Source organism: Anopheles coustani, chromosome 3 (assembly GCF_943734705.1).
Source record: "Anopheles coustani chromosome 3, idAnoCousDA_361_x.2, whole genome shotgun sequence".
Taxonomy (NCBI): Eukaryota; Metazoa; Arthropoda; class Insecta; order Diptera; family Culicidae; genus Anopheles; species Anopheles coustani.
Window position 1 is genome coordinate 91,127,209 of NC_071288.1, and position 23,408 is coordinate 91,150,616.

Here is a 23,408-nt window from a genome sequence, read left to right on the forward strand (position 1 = left end):
AAAACCACCAACCATCGGGCGGTAGTCCACAGTCGAGTAAAAGTACTCCACTGCCGGCGGAACAGGTGAACCTGTTTCCGCGAACGAAACAAAAACTGGCTGATGCAGGAAGTCGTCCACACAACACACACACACTGGCTCCCTTGGGCCAGCTTCCATGGGGTTCAATTAGAACACAACCCTCCCCCTTACTCAGAACGGGGTTGGTTTGACGAAAGGGAAAAGAAAAGGAAAATCGAGTCGGTACTCGATCGATCTAAACTGTCGACTCCGAACGGTCGACGACGGTTCTAGACATTCCCGTTCTCGAGCTGAAGTGCGACTACGATTGTTTTAGGTTTCTATATATATTTTTTCTTTCTTCGTGAACGAGCGAACCCTCGAGGCATGCACCCGTTTTCCTTGAATGATTTAAGGCGACCCAAGGAGCGAACGGTTTACGGTGAAGGAGCACGCTTGGAACTTTGCCCCCTCGATACCGACACCGCGACTCCGCCATTCATGATCGCGTCCAACAACGCCTCAAACATAGTTCTTACAAGAGCTGCACGTTGAGAAAACACAAGGAGAATACGAGAACAAAAAACCGTTGAAAGTGTAAACTGAAGTATAATGACATCGATCGCCCACCCAATCGTTAAAGGATCGAAACGGAAGTTCAATGTTGTTCATCTACGAAGGATTTCCTTTTATTCATTTCTATCAACTTCCGACTTGTAACACGTTCAAACTGAACGACTCTGAGCAGTATCTTCAAGAGGATTAATGTCCAGCTTCTTGGAAGTTAGTAATTTTCTTGAACGTTACCTTCACGGCTCACGGAAGTCGCGAATAGTGGAACGTGATTTTAAAAAGGCAAGAGTTCGTGTGCATACATTAATGGCGCTCTTCGAAGGAAATCTTGGTTTAGTCAGCAAGGCTTCTGGTTGCTACCTTGTAGTTAATTTCTAAACTAGTCTTTTCTCTAACGGGATATGCACGTCCCGAGAAATATTTAATTTTTATTGTGCGGTTGACATTTTCTAATGGTGACTAACTTTCCCTAGATGTTTCCCATGTAACATCTTATTAATGGAATTACAGTACAGTAGGATACAATATTGATTGAAATGGAGTCAACAACTGGTTACTTTTTACTTTTTACCTTTCAACATTTAACTAACAACTTTTCGTGTAGATCTACGCAAAATTGTCAGAGAATTATTATAATTTTAAAATAAACCCAAAAAGTGCAACCAATTTGTCACGCCAGGAAAGGAACTATCATTTTATTTTCAAATAATCTTGGAAAACTAATTCAAGTGTTTTAAATAAGCGTGATCTTGTCACCATCAGGAAAACTAGTTGCAATGCGTTTACATGGAATTTCTTAAATTGAAAAATAATTTGTTTCGCATCATGCGTAACATTTTTCAAATTTTATTCTGTGATAAATTTCGAAACCTTCCTACGTCAGAAAATAAATTAAAACCTTTAAGATATAGTGAAAAAAAGATATGAACAACTCATTCGCTCACTGATTAAATCGTTTTCCCCAAGCACGTGACGTGATCCATGATCTTATGCTGCACCCCAAACCACAAACAGACATAACCGAGTGATGACACTAAACGCCAGACCGCGAACCGATCACCGCCTCACACCCATCCCCTTCGGCTCACGTTTCGCCACCACGATTGGCAAAGATGCGATTACGGGAACTCAGGTGGCAGTTTTTGCTTTCCTTTTCGTTTTTATTTTCGCACGTGTGATTTACTTCGATTGGTGTCAATGAGCATCCCTTTTCCGTTCCGTTTCTTTTTTTTTTGTGGGTAGCAGAGGAGGGAAAGGTGCTGCGCAAGCCGAGGGGGAGATTATCATCGGGCCTTAATTTTGATGGCCTCCACAACCACGCTGGAAGCCACCATCCGATTATGATTACTTCTTACCCCCACTGCATTCCGCCGTGTTCGGTTTGCCACGATGCGAAGCATTTTGTAACATAACCGGGCTTGAGAGGGCCCTGAAGGGGGGCGGGCGGGCGGCTACTCCAACCCGTCGAAGGGCATTATGCAAACAAAACCCACAAACCATCGGTGTGCCATCGTTCACACCTTCCGCCAATGATTGAATGATTAAGGGAGGAAAAAGCCGATTGTGATCGAATTGGGCAAGCAGTTGGCGCGCTTGTCCGCTTGCTCGTACTCCTTTTCCAAATCTCTACAGTTTTCCTCCTCACAAGTCGTTGAACTTTAGATTGTCGGCTGTGGTGGTTTGTTTTTGTAAACGATATATTGAAAATCGGTCGTTAAAGCAACTCGAACACCTTGTTACAGCATAGAGAATAAGAAAAAATAGAAGGTCCATCACCTCTCAATCAGCTGGTTGTAGAGTCAACGGGCGGATTGGCATCATTTCCATGATTTGACGACCTACGACGCGCATGAATCAGCTGCCTTTCCGTTGGCGTTAGAAAATCGAAACCGGTCACAATGTGTTGAAGCGACCCCAAGGTTACTAAACCATTCGCGCACCAAAACATAAAAAGTGCTCAAGCGTGGCCCTAATGATCGCTGCTAATGATTTGCATCCGTGCACCCCGACAATACGGCTCTTTGGCGGAAACTTACTCTTCACACCTGCATTCAAGCACTTGCAAAACACTGAAAGCCGCAGCGCCAAAAAGTAAACATAACTTATCACGACAATCGGAACAGATAAGAGAACCGGGTGATTCCTTGAGATGGTAATGATTGTAAAAAATCACGTTTCTGAGAGAGTACATCCTTAATTCACACCTCTTAGGATGGTTGTTGATAGCACTCATGAAGGGTTGTAACAATTGCAATCACTCAAGCGATAAGAAAATTCATACTAATGCTTTTTAATTAGGTAAGATAAGTGCAATAAATAAATAAATAAAAACTTGAAGTGGTTCTACTTACGTGGAAAATGTGGAGGAACTGGATCCTCGAAAAGGTTGGAGGGCTGAAAACAAAAATAAAGAAATGGTGAGGATAAGAAATCTAGCCTACATACAGAAAAATGAAAACTAGATACCAGAAATATGAAAACTTTGTTACGCAAGTAAAAAGCAATAACACAAAAAGTTAAAACAAGCAAGAAAATTACTCAACCGAATCAATAACTCAAAATGAATCCAAATTCCAGGATTTTCCCGAAGAGCAAATAATAAACAATTCCCCTCTGTTTAATTACGTTGCTCGTGTGTCTTCTGCTCGATGAGACACTTTGTAAATAGGATGCTCATCACCATCTACAGATATACGCAAGCGCGCCATGTGGGAATCCCCTCGCATTCAAAGTAAACCAATTGAATTGCTTTTTCCTAAAAGTTCGAACTTGTTAGTCTGTTTTTCTACGCCTTCGTCTATCCACAAAATGACTGGCGAAACGAGCGAACTCTGCCAAGATCGAGGCGACACCAAGGTTCCGTACTGTGTGTTGATCCATTTACCTTGGACACGCCAACACTTCGTCATCCGAGCCTGAAACACTGACGTGCAAACATAGAGCTTCGGATTGCCGGTTTGCCTGTCGATGTACAGCGATCGGGTATGATCCGGTCTTTAGGTCAACACTGGGGGAACAAAAAGTAGATCAATGTCTAACAAGGCCAAGAATCTGCACCTGGTGAGGGTGGAACATACATCGGAAGGTTAGCAGGAGAGACCCACACGTCACGAAATCGGCACCACTCCAATCGAGTCTAAGCAAACGTAGGCAAGTTGCCGGTCCGAGCAACAGATAAGACGACGGACGCCATGTTGAAATTATTACAATTCTGCTTATTTACCCGGGACGCACTAAAACTCACAAACAACACACCAAGTGCCAAAGCGAAACTAATCGACGGAACAAAGACGTTTATCTCGCGTTGGTTGCCGTAGTTTTATCGTCGCCAATTTTGCGCCGGTTATAAACCGCGGCACCTGGTACCAACCTGGAGGTCCGCCGTCAATTATTGTCAAGGGCCAGCTAGATACGAGATCGGAGGTTGGTTAAGGTAGCTAAGGGAAAAGATTGGAAGCGCATCCAACACCTCAAGAGGAATCTCTGATTTAGGCTCTAGATGACCCCTTTTTTTCAGGCGCACAGTAGATCTTCAACTTCGCTGATCGTGTACATCCTCCAATATCTCGGTGAGAATCTTGGCTTACACGCTACAGGCTTCTGATCATCGCCATGCACGATCGCCTCTATGCTTGAACGTTCTCTCGAGCTTATAAAACAGCCCCCAACCTGAAGGTCTCGTACATGTACGAGAACTGAGGTATGCGAGCGATTTGCTTGTGATGCAATTATCAATTTATTGTTTCACAGCATCGGTCCGGGTCGTTGGATACCTATGACCTACACCGACATTTAGGAACACATAGTAGAACATGAAGTTTAGCATTGGTAGCAGATGATTTATTCCCTCAATCGGTGGTTCACGATTAAAAGCGGCCAACCTACAAAGACCGTCACTCTGTTACAGATGAAAAAAAATGCCAAATAAAACAAAGCTGATTATTAGTATTCGAAACACCGGCGATAATTACAATGACAATAGCTTCATCAACAAGCCGTCGACATCTTGCCCGAAACCGAAGTGACAACGGAACGCAAGCGACAATATGTTACCAGCCGATTTAGCCCTGCAAACTGTGCGCGAGCCAGGGTGGTCATTAAAATGCGCTGCACAATCGTGCAGCTGAGTGCAATTTAAATGCATCTCATAAACGAGCGAACCCGTTCCGAGGGAAGGCCGCTCGGTACGCACCGCTTTTCCACGTGCCACCACAAGGAAACGCACCTACCGGCAACGGTGCTTTGTCGTAGGCGTCTCGGCAGTGATCTGCTAGCTTTAATAAAAATGTGTTTTTCTCCCCTCCCCTTTGCCCATTGTGCATTCCGAATGATGTCCGATGTGAAGTACTAAGCATCGTTCGGTACATGGGAGAGGTGTTAGTGACGAATAAATAAGCCGCGATTGATCGATGCCGGTAGAATTAGTCAGGGGACGCCGCTATTACGTAGGCTTCTTGGTGATCTGGATTTGATATTTATTTCACTTTTTGCGAGGTTATCCTGCCACAACTATTCTAAATCACTATGATTAGGTGCGTATTCTAGGTTAAGTATATGGTCTGCGCCGGCACAATTCGAATCGTAATAAACCCATATGATTTTAAACATCATTCAGACAATGAACAAAGTCGCCTTCACATGCTGTTATGATTATTTGATCGTGACCTGTTACGTCGGATTTTAACTTACGCTGCAACTTTTACTGAACTAATTTCAAATGCTAGCTTTGCATTTATAAAGTCCTTCAATCGCAAACACAAAAAAAGACGGTGCAAACATATGAGCAATGAAAATCGAAGGATGGTTATGGATCTAAATAAGCTTGCTTTACATTGCCACTGTAATTTTGTAAATAAAATTTGATGAGTAAAATTAGTGTAATCATACACTTTATCTTCAAAATTAGACGATCTTTCATCATTGAAATTCTATCATTGCAGTTTCAAAATAAATATATTTTTAAACTCCTCAATCAAATTGCAAGACTACGAATGATCGTGTCCCGTTAGTCAGTCTTTAATTTAGATGTATATGAGTAAACTGTTATTGCGTGATGCTTCTAATAGAGATCTTACAATTACAGGCACTCGATGTATTATTGCCTTCAGCTTAGAATCGTTACCTTCAGTTGCCGGATCAAGCAATAGCTAACGGTTGTTGGACAAATGGTGTACATGTCATGTACCATTTTAACCTGAAGAAAAGAAACAGAGCATACAATTAATAAAATTCATTCTACAAAGGTAATTGAAATGAAATGTTTGTCGAAGTGACGGCCAAAGAAGAAAGAATTGTGTTAGTAAATTGTTTTCCACTGGTCTACTTCTAATCTAAGCAGTTGATGATCGAGCAAATTTAAATGACACACGTGTTATTGAAATTGTTTCGAATTTGGAAGGTATCACGCTCGATACAGTACACTAGAATAAGGTTTACGACGCATACAAATGTTAAACCTACAATGGAACCCTTCAATAAACCAATTTACAACTCATCCTCATACGTAAACATTGTGCGATTCAAGTGCGATTTTGTTTTGAGCGGTTGTGTAAAACTGAACCACATTCCACAGAGCCTAAAGGGAGTCGCGTGCTCTCCCACTTCGACGTACAAAACCTACAGTGCGACCTTGCCGTTCCACTCGTTGTCAACACACCGTCGCCTTCCATCCAACACCAACTTTGCGCAAACGACAGCACAAACGAGCCTTCTCTTTCCCGGAACGGTGTGCGAATACTTTCCCGTGTGGCCACGATGGCCCTCCGCTTCGGTCAGTCTTGGAAAGTGCCAACGCGGATGAGGGTTGTTCGTGATTTAAGGTGGCGTTTGATAGTGTTATCCTCCCGAAATGAAGTCCCGTGATGTGCGCGTGTTCCTTCTCGGCGTCGTTGTGATTTCCTGTGCCAACGGGTGGGATCTACGCTCGGTAGGAATCGATCGGTTTAGCGTGCGCCAGGTGTCTCTCTACCACTCGAGGGCTTTCGTGACGATCGAGTCGGCGAACGGTGAGTGACAAGAATCGTCCACTTACTAAAACGCACTACTTAATCAGCTGTCATCCTCGGTGACTGTCGTGTCTCGAATAGTGTCTCTGGTGGAAACCGTTTGGCCTGAAAACGTCCCCAACCAGCGCTCCTGGATATTGTCGGACGAGCTGGACCGAAGTTGGAGGTGCTCTTGCCGGGGGCTACGGAATGTGTTGAGTACCGACGTCGATCGGATCGCACGTCTCTGGATACTGAGCGGTCCGGATCGTCACTGCCGGCCGAAGCTAACGATTCGTAGCCTGCTTAGTCCGGCCACGGGTGAGATTGAGTATCGCTTCCGACGTCCGGAGTCCGAACAGCGCTTCCACACGATCGTCGTGGATCCGGTACCGGCATCCGATGGCGACACCCGTGCCTTCATTACCCTGCTCGACCAGGACTACCTACTGATCTACTCACTGTTCAAGCGCTCCCTGGGTAAACTACAGTTCGAGTAAGTGTCAACCCAAGGGAAACGGAGACTGATCTTTGGGTGGAGATCGTATCCACTCACTACAGTGTTTCCTTGTACTCTTACAGAAGGACCGATCTTACCCCGTTGCATCCGATCTCGCTGTCGGAGATGACGATCAACCACCATCGGTTGTACGTGGCGGACACGGTTAGTGATCGACTGTTTGCGCTCCCGATCCGTAACCTCCGCCAGCTCGCTTTTCCCCACGACGGGATCCAGAAGATCGTGATGCAAGCGAACGTCGCCTACCTTGGGCGGTTGCTCGGACGGCCACAAGCCCTCACGCTTGACTTCCACGATCAGTTGCTGTACATTTTGCCACGGGACGGTGCCATCGTCAAGTGGACGCCTGGTCGATCGCTGAAGGCGGAAAATCACCGGGTCATCTACCAGCAGAGCACCAACCTGACGCAGATCATACTCGGGGTCGGCGGGAAGGCGTGGGCCGTATCCGGGGAGCACGTTTCCGATGACACTCGACAGCATTGCGTGAAGATCAGTGTGTAGGGACAGGAAGATCGGCATTGTGGAAGAAGCTAACAGCTGTGATAGATGTGTAAAAATTAAATATTATTTTATGGATTGCATTCCATCAATGAAAACGTAATAAAAGATCAGTAACATTCCCTAACATCGGAAGTATATTAAAATTCCTCTTCCGGTTAGTTGAAAGCATGCGAGACAGACATGCAATAAAAAGGCCTCAGGGCACAGAACGACGGTTGTTCGAACAGGTGTGGCAACAGCGTCAAGTCTCGCACCATATTACAGACACGCCGTACCCATGATCGTGACCTTCGCTTACCTTCACCTACGTGGAGCATCGGCCTGGCCCCAATACACGCACGCACGCAACGGAACCAAAATGCCGCCGGTCGGAAACCGCTCGATGCGAGTCCGTTAACGGTGACATTGAAATTCGCTAACCGTAAATCCTTCCTATCCGGTGCGAGGCGAGGGGGGCTCGTTCGTGTGGAAAACTTGTTTCACCGGTCGTACTGATGGAGGTGGATCGATCGATCGCACCACGCTCGCGAAGGCAATGGCCACCAAAAAGCCGCTATAAATTAAGTAGTAACCTCTTTGAGGGTGCAATAAAGAAGGCTTTTTATTTTAGGATCATCCCAAACAAACAAAAGGTGTTCGATTAACCAGAAAAAGGATGTTCATCAGCCAGTCTTGAATGGGAGAAATCCCGAAGAGATCTCTGCCTCTAATATATAAGATTGGCTTAAACCTTGATTTATAAATAAAGTTACCCAGTGATTCAATTTTGTTGACGTTGACATACAAGACATTAAATACTTTATCTTCATGGATTTTACAGCTATCCTTTTGTAACCCTTTCAGAACATTTAATCATCGAAGTACTAACACCTGCTGAAGAGCGACAGCGAACATGGAGGGAAGAGATAATAATGGTTTCATTGGCGACGGAAGCCCCTCGATTGCCGGTCAGTTTCGATGGAACACACCGGCGAATCCTAGCCGTCCTGGAGTTCCCGGTGTCACCAGTATTCACCTTACCGACGTGGAGCTAACCGGTGGGAAAACGGTCAACGTCGAGCCCATCATCCCGAACCGCAGTGCCATCCCAGAACCAGCGGCCGATCGGGACCAGTGGGGTAAGGGGGTCGAGTTCCTTATGTCCTGCATCGCCATGTCGGTCGGGTTGGGCAACGTGTGGCGGTTTCCGTTCGTGGCGCTGGAGAACGGTGGCGGTGCGTTCGTCATTCCGTACATCATCGTCCTGCTCCTCGTGGGCAAACCGGTCTACTACATGGAGATGATCATCGGCCAGTTCTCGAGCCGGGGCAGCGTTAAGGTGTACGATATGGCACCGATCATGCGAGGTAAGCTTACCCATCGCCATGTTCGATCCTTCATTTTTGCAGGACACTCGGTGGAATGTGTGTTTCAAAATGAGAGAAAGACAAATCAGTCCAACCAACTGCTTTAACCTGTTATCCCACATCACTAAGGGGTCGGCTATGGGCAGATCCTGTCGACGACGATCGTGACGACGTACTACGCGTCGCTGATGGCCACCACGTTGCGGTATCTGTTCGACTCCTTTCAAAGCATTCTACCCTGGACCGTGTGCGAGGACAGCTGGGCCGGAAGCTGCATTCCGTCCGGGGTGCGCAATGCGTCCGCCGAAATGGCCATGACGGCACCGAACAACAGCACCGCGGTCGGTCTGTCCAATAGGACGTCCTCCGCAGAGTTGTACTTTACGTAAGTGCGCGCACATTCACACGCCACCCGGTTTGTTGGTAAAGGCATTCACGAGTAGAACTTCGGAACTAACCTTGACTTTACCTTAAGCGCGGCAGTCAACAAACCAAGTGTAGTATAGCACTTCCGCATCCTTTTCACTCTTCCAACGTAAGGTGTCGGCTTTGGGCAGCTATTTTCGGTATGCTGCCTCATAACGTACTATTCCTCGTTGATGGCACTCATCTCACGCTACATGGTAGACTCGTTCTGGAACCCGCTACCGTGGGCCTACTGCCGACCGGAGTGGCTTTCAAACTGCATCGACTCGGAGGCCAAAACAGGAGCGACGACAACGACTACCTTCACTAATGACACAATCGTTAGCACTAATATCGGTTCTGTTCCGACGGTACAGAGTAGTTCCGAGCTGTATTTTAAGTAAGTTCGGTGTTGTGGTCCTTGTAGTTTCCTCCTGTATTATTACGTCCTGGTGGAGGTTGTTGGGTTTCCGTTTCTTGTTGGGTGAAGCTTTTCGTGGTGATGTCATACAATCGATGTAATTTTTTTTGTTTCAAAGAGAGACATTCATAACAATCTGTAATGGATCTTTTAGTAAGGTTGTGCTGAAGGAACTGGATGGTATTGACGATGGCATTGGGATGCCCGACGTGAGGCTAACGCTCTTCCTCATTCTATCCTGGTCGCTTGTCCTGCTGACCCTCATCAAAGGTAAGTGAAGAATTAAACTTTTTGGAGTCGTTTTGGACTGAACTATCGCGTCCCATTGGCAGGTGTGAAAAGTTCCGGCAAAGCATCGTACTTCCTCGCGCTATTTCCGTACGTCGTCATGACGGTGCTGCTCATCCGCGCCTGTACGCTCCCGGGTGCCATCGATGGCATCGTGTACTTCCTCAAACCACAGTGGGACAAAATCTACGACCCGAAGGTTTGGTACGCCGCCGTCACGCAGTGTTTCTTCTCGCTTTCCATCTGCTTCGGCAACATCATCATGTACTCCTCATACAACAAGTTCCGGCATAACGTTTACCGCGACGCAACGATCGTCACCTCGATCGACACGTTCACTTCGCTGCTGGCGGGATGCACCATCTTTGGCATCCTCGGCCACCTGGCGCATGTCACCGGGAAAGCGGACGTCGGCACAGTGGTGAAGTCGGATGCCGGGCTTGCGTTCATCTCGTATCCGGAAGCGATCGCCAAGTTCGAGGTGCTACCACAAGCGTTCTCCGTGCTGTTCTTCCTGATGCTGTTCGTGCTCGGCATCGGTAGCAACGTCGCGATGACGTCTTGCGTAATGACCGTGATCAAAGATCAATTCCCGCGGGTTCGCAACTGGCAGGCGGCCACCATTATTGCCGTGTGCGGCGTTCTCCTCGGCAGCATTTACGTTACACCGGTAATCTTTCAGCCCTTCGCTCCGTTTCTGCTCTGTCAGCTTCATTTTGTGCTTCTCTACGAACTTCCACAGGGTGGCCAGTACATTCTGAAGCTGGTCGATTACTACGGTGCGTCGTCGATTGCGCTGGTGCTCGCGATCGCCGAGCTGATCGCCATCGGGTGGGTCTACGGAGTGGACCGGCTTTGTAAGGACACCGAGTTTATGCTCGGGCACCGACCCAGCCTCTACTGGCGGCTCTGCTGGCGTTGGATCACACCGTTGCTGATGTTCGTCATCCTGATCTACAATCTTGTCACGCTGGAACCGTTAATGTACAAACAATACGTGTATCCCACCATCGCATACGGTATGGCGCAAGATTATCACATACGATAATACCCCAGAGACACACTTTAACACTTTCTTTTGTTCTTACCGAGGTAGACATTGGATGGTGTATTTTTGCATTTGGATTGATGCAGCTTCCCATCTGGGGAATTTATGCCATTTACAAGCAAAGCGGAAAAACACTCACCGAGGTACGCGCAAATCAATAATTACTTTACACCAAACAAACGCTTCCACAGAACTATCCATTGTTTTTTTTCCACTATAGAAAATAAGAAATTCGTTCAAACCAACCGCGGCCTGGGGCCCCATCGATCCTGCCACCCACTACGAGTACAAAAAGTTTATCGACGAAGACTGAGAAGAAGAAACGTTCGTCCACACGGAACGAGAGGTGCTGCAGGAAAGGCGACCGATGCCGTTTTGGTTGAAGATTTTACTATTTTTTCACAACCACGTGCCTTCAGGGTACTTTTCTTTTATCATTGCAATGAAACAAGAATCCACGAGTTGGGCTATGTTATGTGATACGTGTAATATTAAATATTGGATGTAATTTATTGTACAAGTTAGAATAAAATAAAAGCCAATCCACCACCGTTTACGTCCCATGGGGGAAGCGCGAAGAAGGAAAATCTCTGAATTTTTAAATGCCATGGATTAGTATTATAATTGACAGCACATCCATCTTGTAAACCGTTCTCGATACCTTATTTGTGAGGTTAACGAATTCAAATAACAAGAATAACACATATTTTCTGGAGAGTATCGAGGCCTGCTAGAAAAGATAACTGACTCTCCGTTTCATCACATTGTTAATAACCTTGAGGACATCTGTTTGTAGATCTCCTAGCTAGCTACACTGGTCCAGGTTTGAAAACAAATTCATTACCTTCCTCTACCTTTTGACGATAATATTTAAAGTTCCCAGTTAGTAAAATTCTTTCTGATAAACAATCTTCAATGCCTTTTTTACAAAACTGGTTAGAACATCATAGAAGATATCTCTGGAAGGCACAAGACATCGTTATATCGTGGAATGTACACATTATAAACACAGTTATGTCCATTGAAGACCGAGAAAGATTCCATGATGAGTAAAATGGCAATAGTGTAAAAGCACGAACCTCGTTCAGGAAACACTCCGAAATCATTTAGCATCCTCTAAGAGGATCCCCTTCGATCAACGAAGCCGCTTCGTCGCACGCTACGAAAATAAGTTGTCCGTTCGGGGGATCCACGAGAGTTGCCGGCAGAGATTTGTCTCTATCCGCTACGATTCTCTACGGTAGGTAAAAGGAAGTTGTTAATGTTTGCATTACTTTGCTGGGCTAGGCTTATGACTTACCTTCAGCATTTCTGCCTTTCCGCGGCCTTGCGCACCTAACAGGCACACCTTGGTGTTGTTTATTAGTGGAAGCGTCATAGTAACTCGCTTCGGTGGAGGTTTCGGGGAATCGTCAATCGGTGCGATCAGTTTCTCAGGACCTCCTTCAACAACGGAAGGCCGTGAGTCCGTCGGGGCCAATTACCAAAATCAACAGATCAAACGAGGGCACTTCGGTGGACTTTTCCAAACCAAACGCTTTCCGGATATTACGCTCGTAGTCGGCGGCCGACTCATTGACATCGAGCGAACAATCGACCGGGAAAAATATGCTCTCCGGTACGTTGTCGCCACAAGCTATAGCTAGTAGATTCCCCATGTTGACTCTTCGTCGGCTTCCGGAACGACACGCTGCTCGCAAAAGAATATCTGCCACTTGCTAAAGTCGGAACGGAGATCGTACATGCCTTCGCAAAGAATATCCGCCAGCGAGCCACCTGAAACGCAAACACAAAACAGAAAGTGTTACTTTGAAATCATTTTGACCACCCTTTCGACCTACCCCAGACTCCCAGGCGGAATCAATCCTGCTTTGCTAGTGTTTCATTGGCGAACTTTTCCAAAAATCCCAATAAATCGTCACAAATTGCATCAACGGTTCGGTAAATTGCGCGTTTGTGAGACATTTTGGGGAAATAGACAGAATAAAATATTCATTTTCAACAGAACCTAATCAGAACCAGGCCTTTAAAAGCTAAAAACCGTATTGGTAAATAAAATAAATAAAACCAACTGGCAGTAATGATCAAAACTAGAGTTGGGAAAAATCGAGAATCGGAAGATCCAGAGACTCGATCCTTAGACGGATTCCAAAGATTCGAATCCCATTTGACAAATTCTAAAGATTTGATCCAACCAAAGTGATTACTATCCAAGTGGGTTCATTCCGAACAATACGTCTTGATTTCACTAAAATAATAAGGAAAACTTGACAATCGTTCATATTATATATATTGCATCCGTTAATACATTCAATTTGACTCGGGGTCCACACTACAGCGCGACGTCCCGTCACGAAACGCGACGTCGCCTGACAGGCGGCCGAAATCCATACAAAAAAAATGTCGCACAAATCGCGCTAGTGTAGAAACAGCGAAAAACGCGACGTCGCGCTAGCTCTTGTCAAATGTCAATTCGAAACGTAAACAAACCGACAGCTGGACAAAACGCAAACAAACCGAATCACAAACGCGAACAAAACGAGCAATATTCTCCACGAAACATCGGATTTTTCGTTGTACTACTTATTTTTAGGCTTCAGAAATGTAATTCAATCATCAAACTCCGTTTTAATTGATATTTTTACCAAAGTTTTTTCGGGTGCCGAAACGTAAACAAACTGCTCTTCAACAAGTAGGAGATGATGTGGAAATATATACTTCCTACGGCGGGCCAAAATATCGTCGTTGTTTGTTTAAGTTTGTTTTCTCAGTGAATTTCAAATGTGGAAGCGCCAAACTCACTCCGGGTGCATAAAATACGTAGCTAAACAAATATCATGCATTACTACCTTAAAATTCAATAAAAAAATTTAGCCGAGTTTGCGCCCCAATGTGATACATCCCTGTGAACGGTTTTGCTCGAATCAGTCCATTTTACAGGCGAGGGGTAGGGAGAATTCCATCTCCACGACCCTCTACTGTGGACAAGATCGAGATAGCTGCTATTGATGCTATGCCCTGGCTCTTTCTTCCTCATTGGGTCATGCATTTGTGGTTAACGCGGCATAAAAATCGGTTGATGGTGTGCGTGAAGCGGAAGGTATATGCATGGTATGCGTGTTTAGGATTCTCTTTCAATGCTTTCTGCTGTGTGCAAAAAGAGCATGTCTCAAATGTGCTATCTCTTTCACTCTTATTGGACCTATGTTTGTTTGTCATGTGCTCTGAGTTTTCTATGTTATTGGCACAGCTGATTGCTGAGCAATGTAGAGGTCTCCAGATTTAAATTCGATTTCAAATATCAAGTTTGAAATTAGTAGCAATCGCTGTACGGTTCTGTTTGTTTCAATAATGTGAATGGCGAAAATGAACGCAAAGGCTCTGGTTCATTTCCATGAACCGAAATCCAATGGACCTTTACTCACGATGACACGTGCATAGAGCGATTAACGGCATTATTGCGGTGGTTGCGTTAATCTGAAGACGCATTACTACCGTATTTCAGCCCACAGCAATTCATTATTTTTAATCGTTGTTTTAATGCTGTTCTTTCATTTATTCAATTCTATAGTGAAAAGTACGGAAAACAAAGTAGAAGAGGAACGACAAATAAAGAAATTACTTAGTTTCATGTGTGCAATTTCATTCCATTAGCTTCACTCAATTTCATTCCGCAATCAAAACAATACCCCATGCATGCATCGAACACATACACCATTCATATCATTGACGTCGAACAGCTGTAAGCGAAACCATCCGTGCTTACACCTGAGCGGAGCAAAGTCGTGCGCCGTGATGGGAGAGAGAATGAAACGTAATGGAAAACGATGTCCATTCCTCGTAGGTTAATATTGGATGTTAAACCTCGGGCATCGGCAACTGACAAATAGCCCAGAGTAATTATAGCACTGACTTATCCTATCGAGACAACATGACGACAAAATAGTAGAAAAAGACGCATTGGTGAGAATTGAAGACGAGCTGGAAGAAAGAGTGGGGCTGGACATAGTAGAGAGCGGAATACGAGAGCAACTATGTTTTTGCTTTCTTTTTGCCTGGCGCGCTTGGTGTGCGTGTCACCTCTGACTCAACGTTGTGTGCGTGTAATCCGACCCCCCGTTAAGCGGATATCGGGGGGTCCGAAAGAAAAAGGCAAAAAACTGCTCGATATTCAGTGTACCGCCGTTCGCTGGGATATTTCCACATACTCTCCTACCTCTGTCGCGCTTGGCTTGCGCGATTGTTCTGCCGAAACTGGGCTACTTTTGAAACGGGACGTCGCGATGCAGTGTGGACCCCGAGTGACGATTATGCTTACTTTAGAAAAATGTTGTAATTTTCCATAGTGTGGAACATGCTTTTTATATCGTGTTCAACTATTTTTGCCCAAATAATGCCCTTATTAGACGAAAATTTTATCTGTCATCTTTGCCCAGACATTTATTATCAAAGAAGGCTCTGGCAGGGCGTTTGACATAAAAATGATGTCCACTCGTGTAATAACGCAAAGTTCCACAAAATGTGTTTTACAGTTATTTGATCATTTTCACGACTGAATTTAGCGTATTGTTTATCCTAGAGTAATGAACAAAATCTGTTGCAAACATCAGAGCAAAAGTAAACAAATCGCCACTTTGACAAATAAATTCCAGTCGAAAGAAAATCGGAGCTGGTCGTGCCCAACTCCGATCCCGATTTAATTCAACCACTCATTCTTACTTAGTACGCACATCACTAGTACGAACCACCCTATTCGAAGAATTGCGAAAAACCGGGATTCTTTTCTCGTGTTGGCACTGCGAGTAGTAGCTTAGTGCAACCGAAAAGTGAAATATCGGAAAGTTACAAAATTATACGATTCCAAATGGTGAAGATTGTAGCAAAATCGTCAATATCAGCCTAAACGCCTACAGGCGAAAGTGTTTTGCGATTGCGCGTGTGCAATAAACGTGGAGCATAAAGTGGAGCCGCTGAAAGCTAAAAGTGCAATTGTACAGTGTCCACTTGTCTTGTGTTTAGTGAATTTATTTGGTTGTGACCATATTTTACGGCGAAAGGTGTTTTAAAGTGTAAACTTACCGTTTTCTTACTGCGTGATCCTGGCCCAGGGACAGTTTTAATTTGACTGCACAGTAGCGCGGATCGTTAGCAGTGTACGGGGCTCCTAGATTAGTTTAGCGAAAAGTAAGGTTATACCGACCGCATGGTCGCAGGCAATAAGTGACTCATCCTGAAAATCAGAATAACCACCGAAAATCCGGACATATGGCCCTAGTAGCCGGTCATTAACTCTATAGGAGGTCTATGTCTCCCGGGTTAGCTTGCGAAGGCCGAGGAAGCTGGATTCAAAAGCCGTACTGGAGTAAATCACCGCCGAAGGAAGAAGAAGAAGAAGAAGATGTGACGCAGGGAGAATAAACTAAAAGTATGACGAAATTCATGTTCGACCACACCCAATGGCGTTCGTGATGTTAAAAAACCATTTCTTTTGGTAGTTCACAAGTGATAGTAAGAAAAATCATGAACGACCGTGTACGCATATAGCAATCGAAATCAACCAGAATCTTTAAACCCTTGACAACAAAGGGCTATAGCTACTCAAAGTGCCCTAGCAAATAACTCGAGTTATGGTGGATCAAGCAAGGAAGAGATAAGAAGTGATTGCGAAGAAAGCATTGGCTGTATCCGCGAGCTAAATGCTGGAAGTCATTCTCTGGTAAGCCTATCGAAGCACAGCGCAATCTAAGACCAGAACGATGCTTCTTAGGCTATGTGATTTGTGACGTACTATTGGCTATATTTCCGAAGCTGACGTGATTTAGTGTTTAATTAACGATGCAGTGACGTAAGCAGCTACGTTGAGTGCAGATATTTGTACAGGAGAAGGTCGTGGGACATACCACTTCCCCACAACTTGCTATCATAAAGAACGTGAACATCGTACATCGTTTAAATTTCAATGTAAGTAAAGCAAATGCAAACTCAGTATGATTTACGTAGATAAGTTTCAGGAAAAATTATTCTATTTATAGTAATTTTATTTGAAAACATGGGATAATCAAAATGTTGTCCATTCGCGCAACGAAAGCTGAACACAGAAAAACTCGTCCTACTTTGTCCTTTCGCTGATCGGTTTTCGGTTCTCAGTGGCTTGAAAACGGGTTGTCGCTTGTGTCATATTTAAATTTTATCATCATGCAAATTAGATTTTGGGCTTCAAAATTCCTATGGCATCCGGGGATTTCCGATCTTCTTCTGTGCTTGGGGGCACCGTATCTAGCCGTTAGTTAAATTGAATTAGTTAGTTGACGGTTGAATTCGTGTCAGAATGTCATTTTAGTATGTTTAAGGAAGTTTGTCTTTCTACATGTATTTCTGTGAAGCTCACTTAAGAAAGTAAACTGAAGCAAGCTTAAGAAGCAATATTGGCTAAGCTATCAAATTCAATAATTTTGAATGTAGATATTTTGTCAAGTCGCGAGTTAGTTCCTTTCCACTTTATGTGCACTTTTTTATGTGTTTGAAATATTGCTGGTGAACTCACTCCTGTAGTCGTCCAAAATGTTGCACCTATTTTGGGACAAAGGGTCCGCACCGACGACTATATCGAGGAACACATTCGTGCAAGGGTGCTGGCAGCCAACGGGGCCATATTACAGTCGTACTCGTCCACTCTCGATAGCTGCCAAGACGGTCGAAGCCGGGACTATGCCGGACATTCACAGACTCAGTGTTCGCATACGCTTTCGATACATGAACTATGTCCAAACCTGACAAAATGCTGTTACAATAAACTGTGAACAATAAACTAAGTTTCTTAAACGTCTCTTTACAGACTACAAACACAAGGAGCTGAAGTTGTTTTGAATGACTATAAATCAGTCTCCGAACAAAACGCATCCTCTTCAGAAACAAGGATAGTTGAAGTTGATTCGACAACAGCATCGGATCTCGGCAGTTTTAATCCAGCAAATCAGCAAGAAGGGGTCAGATCGGATAAAGTAATGGATCCATCCCAGCAAAACCCCGCAGGTTCGCCAACGAAAGATGGTGACAGCAATTCCGGAACGATCGATAAGAACGATTCTAACAACACACATGGAGGAAAGGAGAAAGCATCACATAACTCCAGTGATGGCGTTTCAGCAAAACAAAGAAATCTAGGAATGATAGACTCTCTTGTCGGTGCAACTTATCAGCAAAAGCTGTCTATACCGATCGTATGTCGAGTTGCTACGCTGATTCGAAAAGATAAGCAGTTAAACTTCACAATAACCAACGACGATGAAGAAGGTGGATTGTTTGACGACATCGTATTTCAATCCAAAGGTGGAGACCTTTTTATCCAAGCTAAGGTCAAGCAAGATCAGAGCTACACCATCACATGGGACGACCTTACATCGGATGCAAGTCAGCAGTTTGCGTTTAGTAAGTACTTAAACTCTTTTCTACAAAAGGAATGGGATACGATTCAAAAGCCACCCGTACTTGCGCTTTGTACTAACATCGGGTTACACGAAGATGTCAAAACGTCCTTTAAAAAATACGCTTTTGGCACAAATATCGTTGATTCCATTCTCAAGTCCATCACTAATGATGCCTATAAAATTGATTTGAACATCTTGAAAGACGAAACCAAAAACAAATTATTGGACTATTTAAAACAAAATTCCGAATTAGGTACCCTCGCAAAGTTGATTGCACAGCATATTTTCTCGAAAAAAAATGTAGATTTTCGCAACGATTCTGTTCAAACAAAATACCGATCTATCATAGAAAACAAGATTGCCACAAAGAAAAGTAAAGGACCCGAATGTTACGAAGTAAATGCAGAGTTTTTCAATGGAAATATGGAATTTAAAAGACTTTTTGAACTCGAATATAAGCTACAACTCATTTGGAATGATATAAAAAGGAAAGGCATTAAAATTGAAAAGTCAAAACCAACAGAGTCTCAGAGCAGAGAGGACGAGAACAATCAAAAACGAATATGCAATTCGGATTCAGCTGATCTTGCAAAACAGTTAGCCCAACATATTTACCACGAGAAAGATATTGATTTTCAGATTGCTGTATTAAAAACATACCGATATGTCATAGAAAAGTTTATTGCCACAGACAATAAAAATCCCAAAGGTGGTTACGTAGTCGATGAAAACAATTTCAATAAAGTAGATTGTAAGGATTTCAAAATGTTGTTTGATATGGAGTATCAAAAACTGCTTAGTACTCTAGAGATTTGGGAAGATGTTCAAAAGAAAGGCATACGTCTCAAGAAAGAAAATAAAAAAAACAAAAGTGGCAAAAACGAATCACCAAAAAGAGTAAAAGACGGTCAAATCGCATTACCAAAACAAATAGAAGATCATCAAATCGAGAAATTTTTCAAATCATTTACAATAGTTTGCAATACTAAACACGAGGAAGAGCAAGTCGTTGCTAGCATTCTCGAATGCGAAGTGTTGCCCGAAAACATAAGAGAAGAATCTTATGCCGCGTTTACTTTTAACAAAGTCGGAATGTGGATTTTGGATAAGATGAAAGACAAAAGTAGGACACCTATTGAAAGACGGGATGTAGATGAGATGTTTAAGGTAATTGAGTCATTGTTAATTTTTTCACAGTTAAACACCTTATCAAACTCTAATTGTACTAAATTGATGATTGATTTGGGATTTCAATGCAAGCAGGAAGTCTGGAAAGATTTTAAATTGTACAAAAACCTCAATTCGATGCTTGCAAAAGTGAAAGATAATGAAAACGTGGAATTCAAAGTGGATATTGATGAGTACAACTACCCCTCGTGGATTGTACCTCAAATTATACAATCCATCGATTCCAAAGTGGATTTTTTATTTTTAGAAGACATACAGTTTGAATCACAGAAAAAGCAGATAATAGATTGCTGTCATGCGGTGAAAAGTTCACTTATTTTGGTGATTGAATGCAAAAGATTGTCCACTATTAAAGGGTATATAGAAGGGCGGGTTGAAGGCATGTCAACAAAAACTATCAAAAAAATTATACTTATCGACCAAACTTATAATGCTACAGAGATTGAAAGGGATCTTCTTGTCCGAGATCTGACGGACAAATGCAGAGATCAAGTAATCAATCAAAGCAAGATCATAAATTGCTTTGGAACCAAAACATCAACCAGTGAGCTTTTCCATGATGAAGATAAACTCAATTTTGTTTTGCATGTCCTAAACCTTCCTTATAGGACAGGTATAACATGTAATAAGTTAAATGAACGTTATGAGAAAATTAAAGAATTTTTCATTCATAGAAATTGGGAGCGATGTGGTAGAAATATATTACGGGAAACTTCGAGTAGGAGCTTTTGGTCTGCTAGAAAAGAAGGTTCAACTCTTACTGAACTATTTCCTGACAGTGAAGCTGAGAATAGCATTAGTTATAAAACATTTTTGGATTATAAAAACGGAAAGTTTAACAGAATTCGGTTGCATAGAAACAGTAAATACACACATCCACCCGGTGTTGACGGAACCAGCCAGGGCCAAGTACAGTCCGATCAAACCGATCGTAAAGTGCATGTAATTTTCAACGAAGCCGGATCGGGGAAATCATTTTACCTGACTTGGCTAGCTAAGTATCTGCAAGATGAGAGTCCGTCTTGGTGGATTATTAAATTCAATCTAAACGAATATTGCAACGAATTCGATCTATTGCAAAAAAGGGATGAAAGTGAAACTATGGATGAACTGATCTCGATCAGATTTCTTTTTCGGCTTGTCTACTTAGCTTGGTTTGTCGATAACATGTTTCTAATAGATTCAATTCAGCTCCAACCCAAATTCAATAATGCTTGGGCAATTGCAGAAGCGCTGGATTATTCGAACGGCTGTTTAAAGCTGGACAAAAACAAAATGGAAACCGTTTCTTCTGAGGAATTAATACTGCTTAGAGTTTATCAACATAAATTCAACAGCAAACAAATCATAATTTTGATGGATGGGTTTGACGAAATCGCGCCACGTTACAAGACGGTGGTGCTTAAATTTTTATCCAACCTTAAAACCTTTGATGGAATATGCAAGTTGTACCTTTCTAGCCGTCCGTATGGTTTGAGAAAAGAAGTAGAAACCGCATTGAAGAATTGTGAAAGCTACCGTTTAGTGAAATTCGACCAAGGAGATCAACATTCTTTTATTGGTCGATATCTTTTAAAGCACTTTGACGAATACAAATCATCAGACGATGCAAAACAAGCAAGGACATGTCGTGTTGTTTTCGTAATTTTAACAACGCTCCTGGGAAACCTTATGGAAATCCCTCTGTTTTTATCGATGGGAGTAGAGCTATTGATGCCTATTGTGAAAATGTATATAAATGTAGAAGAAGAGACAATTTTAAGACAAATTATAAAATATTGTGAGAATATTTTTGAACTTCTCAGCATGGTTGAAAGTTTTGTTGAAAAGAAGCTTGACATCGTGAACACTGAAAAAACCGGTTCAACTATTGCTAGTTCCAAAACGGTCAAGGCAATGAATGATGCAGAACAATATCTAGAAAAGGTCAAAGAAACCCACTCACTCTTGGCTTTGTACACAATTATGTCCGAAGATGATATAAAGAAATTATTGACGGTTGAAACGCAAAACACTGCACTCCGGTACATGGAAAATGTTAAGAATGGTTCAGAAAAATCTGGTCTTATCGAAGGAGTTGTATATGACAAACCGATCTTCAATCACAGGTTGTTTGCAGAGTTTTTTTCTGCTCTGTGGTTTTATTCGAATCAAAATGTTACCGGTGTTAAAGACTTCCTGAAACGTAAAATTTATGAAACCAATTATGAAGTAGAAATAAGAAAATTTTTAGACAGAATGATTTGTAGGAAAAGTTTACTTCATATGGCAGTTCTTGATGGTTCAAAAGGTAAAATGGAGAGAATTCTAACTGAAAACCCAAACTTCATTACTGCAAGAGACGATTGGGGAAGAACTCCGTTGCAATTGGCATTGTTACTTCCTCCATCTGAAGCCAATAGAAAAATTTTTGAATTCCTATTGCACTGGGTTGATGAAAATAACGTGAATATACAAGACACATATTTCGAATGGTTTCCATTGGATTATGCATATTGCACTGACAAATCAATGTTTCCATATTTCGAGAAGAAGGTTCGTGATTGGCATTGGGTAGTGACATTATTAAACAAAGGAGCTTCCATCGATACTCCTCAAATGTTATCTCTATTTTCTAGAAAAGAACATTTAAATGCGGTAAACGAAGTGTTGATCATGGAATTCTTCACAGAAAGAAACTATACAGCTAAGTTTGAAACGTTTTTCACGAAATTACCAAAGAATTTAGGATTAGACAAAGTAGTTAATTTAAAGATATCGATGAATGCGATACAAAATTCGACGATACTAATGGGTCTAAAGTTATATAAAATACCAAGTAAACTTATAACAAAAATGAAGGAAGACTTCGCCAGTTATGTACTAATTTTAGAGTTATGCATCATGATTGATTCTGTAATGTCCAAAGTAATCATTGAAAATTCAAGTGATTTGAAACTTAAACAACCTAATGAATATCATTTCAAGTTAGCATTAAAATATCGTTCGATTAATGTGCTTCAGTATTTGATCACAGATCATCGACAGTATTTGGAAGTGATAGAAGACAATTTTGAACGAGAGTTGTGGGAATTGCTTGCATATTTGCAAAATGATGAACAGGAATTCAAATCTCTTTTCCACGAATATTGCACTAGGCATAACGTCATTTGCCACGAAGACACTCCACATCAATCTAAGGAATGGAAAAGAGGATTTTCATCGCGACACGATCTTATGGAACATTTTCCTACAAAGTTTGAAATAAGAGACAATCCAGGTATTGATAGTGGTACGGAGTTTGTGATTGCACGAGCATTGCACCTTGATAATACATTCGCAGTCGAATATTTATTGCACAAATCAAAAACAAAACTAGACAATCGTTTTATTAGACAAATTTGTCTAAACTGTAAAATTGAATGGCGTTGCCAAAGCTCCTATCATTTTCTTCTCGATAACTGCATAGATCTTGCTGGCACTGATGAAAAAGGTAGAAATTTGTTACAATTTGCGGCAGGTTACGATAATTTAAATTTGGTAAAATGTCTGATGGAACATTACGGTTTCCAACCGAATGAAACAAATACAAGGGAAAACAATTGGAACGCTTTCTTCTATTGCGCATCAAGTTGCGAAAGAGGGGATAACAACAAAAATATCTTCGTTCATATGCTAGAGAAAGATCCTGTGGATTGTTTTAGTCAACTGGATGCGAAAGGAAA

General features: G+C 42.7%; 2 protein-coding genes and 1 pseudogene across 3 annotated transcripts; 2 read left to right on the top strand and 1 right to left on the bottom strand.

Moving 5' to 3' along the window:
* The first annotated feature begins 6,421 nt into the window (after window positions 1-6,421).
* LOC131269388 (uncharacterized) lies at window positions 6,422-7,581 on the top strand. The gene is made up of 3 exons (XM_058271737.1): window positions 6,422-6,578; window positions 6,660-7,053; window positions 7,140-7,581. Exons 1-3 carry the CDS (start codon window positions 6,422-6,424, stop codon window positions 7,579-7,581), a joined length of 993 nt encoding a protein of 330 aa, XP_058127720.1.
* An 892-nt stretch (window positions 7,582-8,473) lies between these two features.
* Window positions 8,474-11,665, top strand: LOC131261106 (sodium-dependent nutrient amino acid transporter 1-like). Of its 2 annotated transcripts, none has more exons than XM_058263024.1 (7): window positions 8,474-8,927; window positions 9,057-9,312; window positions 9,908-10,023; window positions 10,086-10,711; window positions 10,784-11,060; window positions 11,138-11,232; window positions 11,310-11,665. In XM_058263024.1, the coding sequence occupies exons 1-7, from the start codon at window positions 8,474-8,476 to the stop codon at window positions 11,400-11,402; spliced, it is 1,917 nt and encodes a 638-aa protein (XP_058119007.1). In that variant the 3' UTR covers window positions 11,403-11,665. The 2 variants fall into 2 exon arrangements, with proteins under 2 accessions (XP_058119007.1, XP_058119006.1); XM_058263023.1 differs by lacking the exon at window positions 9,057-9,312 and adding an exon at window positions 9,468-9,732.
* LOC131261108 (6-phosphogluconolactonase-like) lies at window positions 11,475-13,054 on the bottom strand (annotated as a pseudogene).
* Window positions 13,055-23,408: the final 10,354 nt, after the last annotated feature.

What these genes read in the sequence shown, in the direction of transcription:
- LOC131261106 (XM_058263023.1), top strand. Translation starts at nt 8,474, where the DNA reads ATGGAGGGAAGAGATAATAATGGTTTCATTGGCGACGGAAGCCCCTCG. An exon ending in GTATCCCACCATCGCATACG is followed by an intron (nt 11,061 to 11,137) that starts GTATGGCGCAAG and finishes TTACCGAGGTAG; the next exon opens with ACATTGGATGGTGTATTTTT. An exon ending in GCGGAAAAACACTCACCGAG is followed by an intron (nt 11,233 to 11,309) that starts GTACGCGCAAAT and finishes TTTCCACTATAG; the next exon opens with AAAATAAGAAATTCGTTCAA.
- LOC131269388 (XM_058271737.1), top strand. Translation starts at nt 6,422, where the DNA reads ATGAAGTCCCGTGATGTGCGCGTGTTCCTTCTCGGCGTCGTTGTGATT. An exon ending in GACGATCGAGTCGGCGAACG is followed by an intron (nt 6,579 to 6,659) that starts GTGAGTGACAAG and finishes TGTCTCGAATAG; the next exon opens with TGTCTCTGGTGGAAACCGTT. An exon ending in CTGGGTAAACTACAGTTCGA is followed by an intron (nt 7,054 to 7,139) that starts GTAAGTGTCAAC and finishes GTACTCTTACAG; the next exon opens with AAGGACCGATCTTACCCCGT.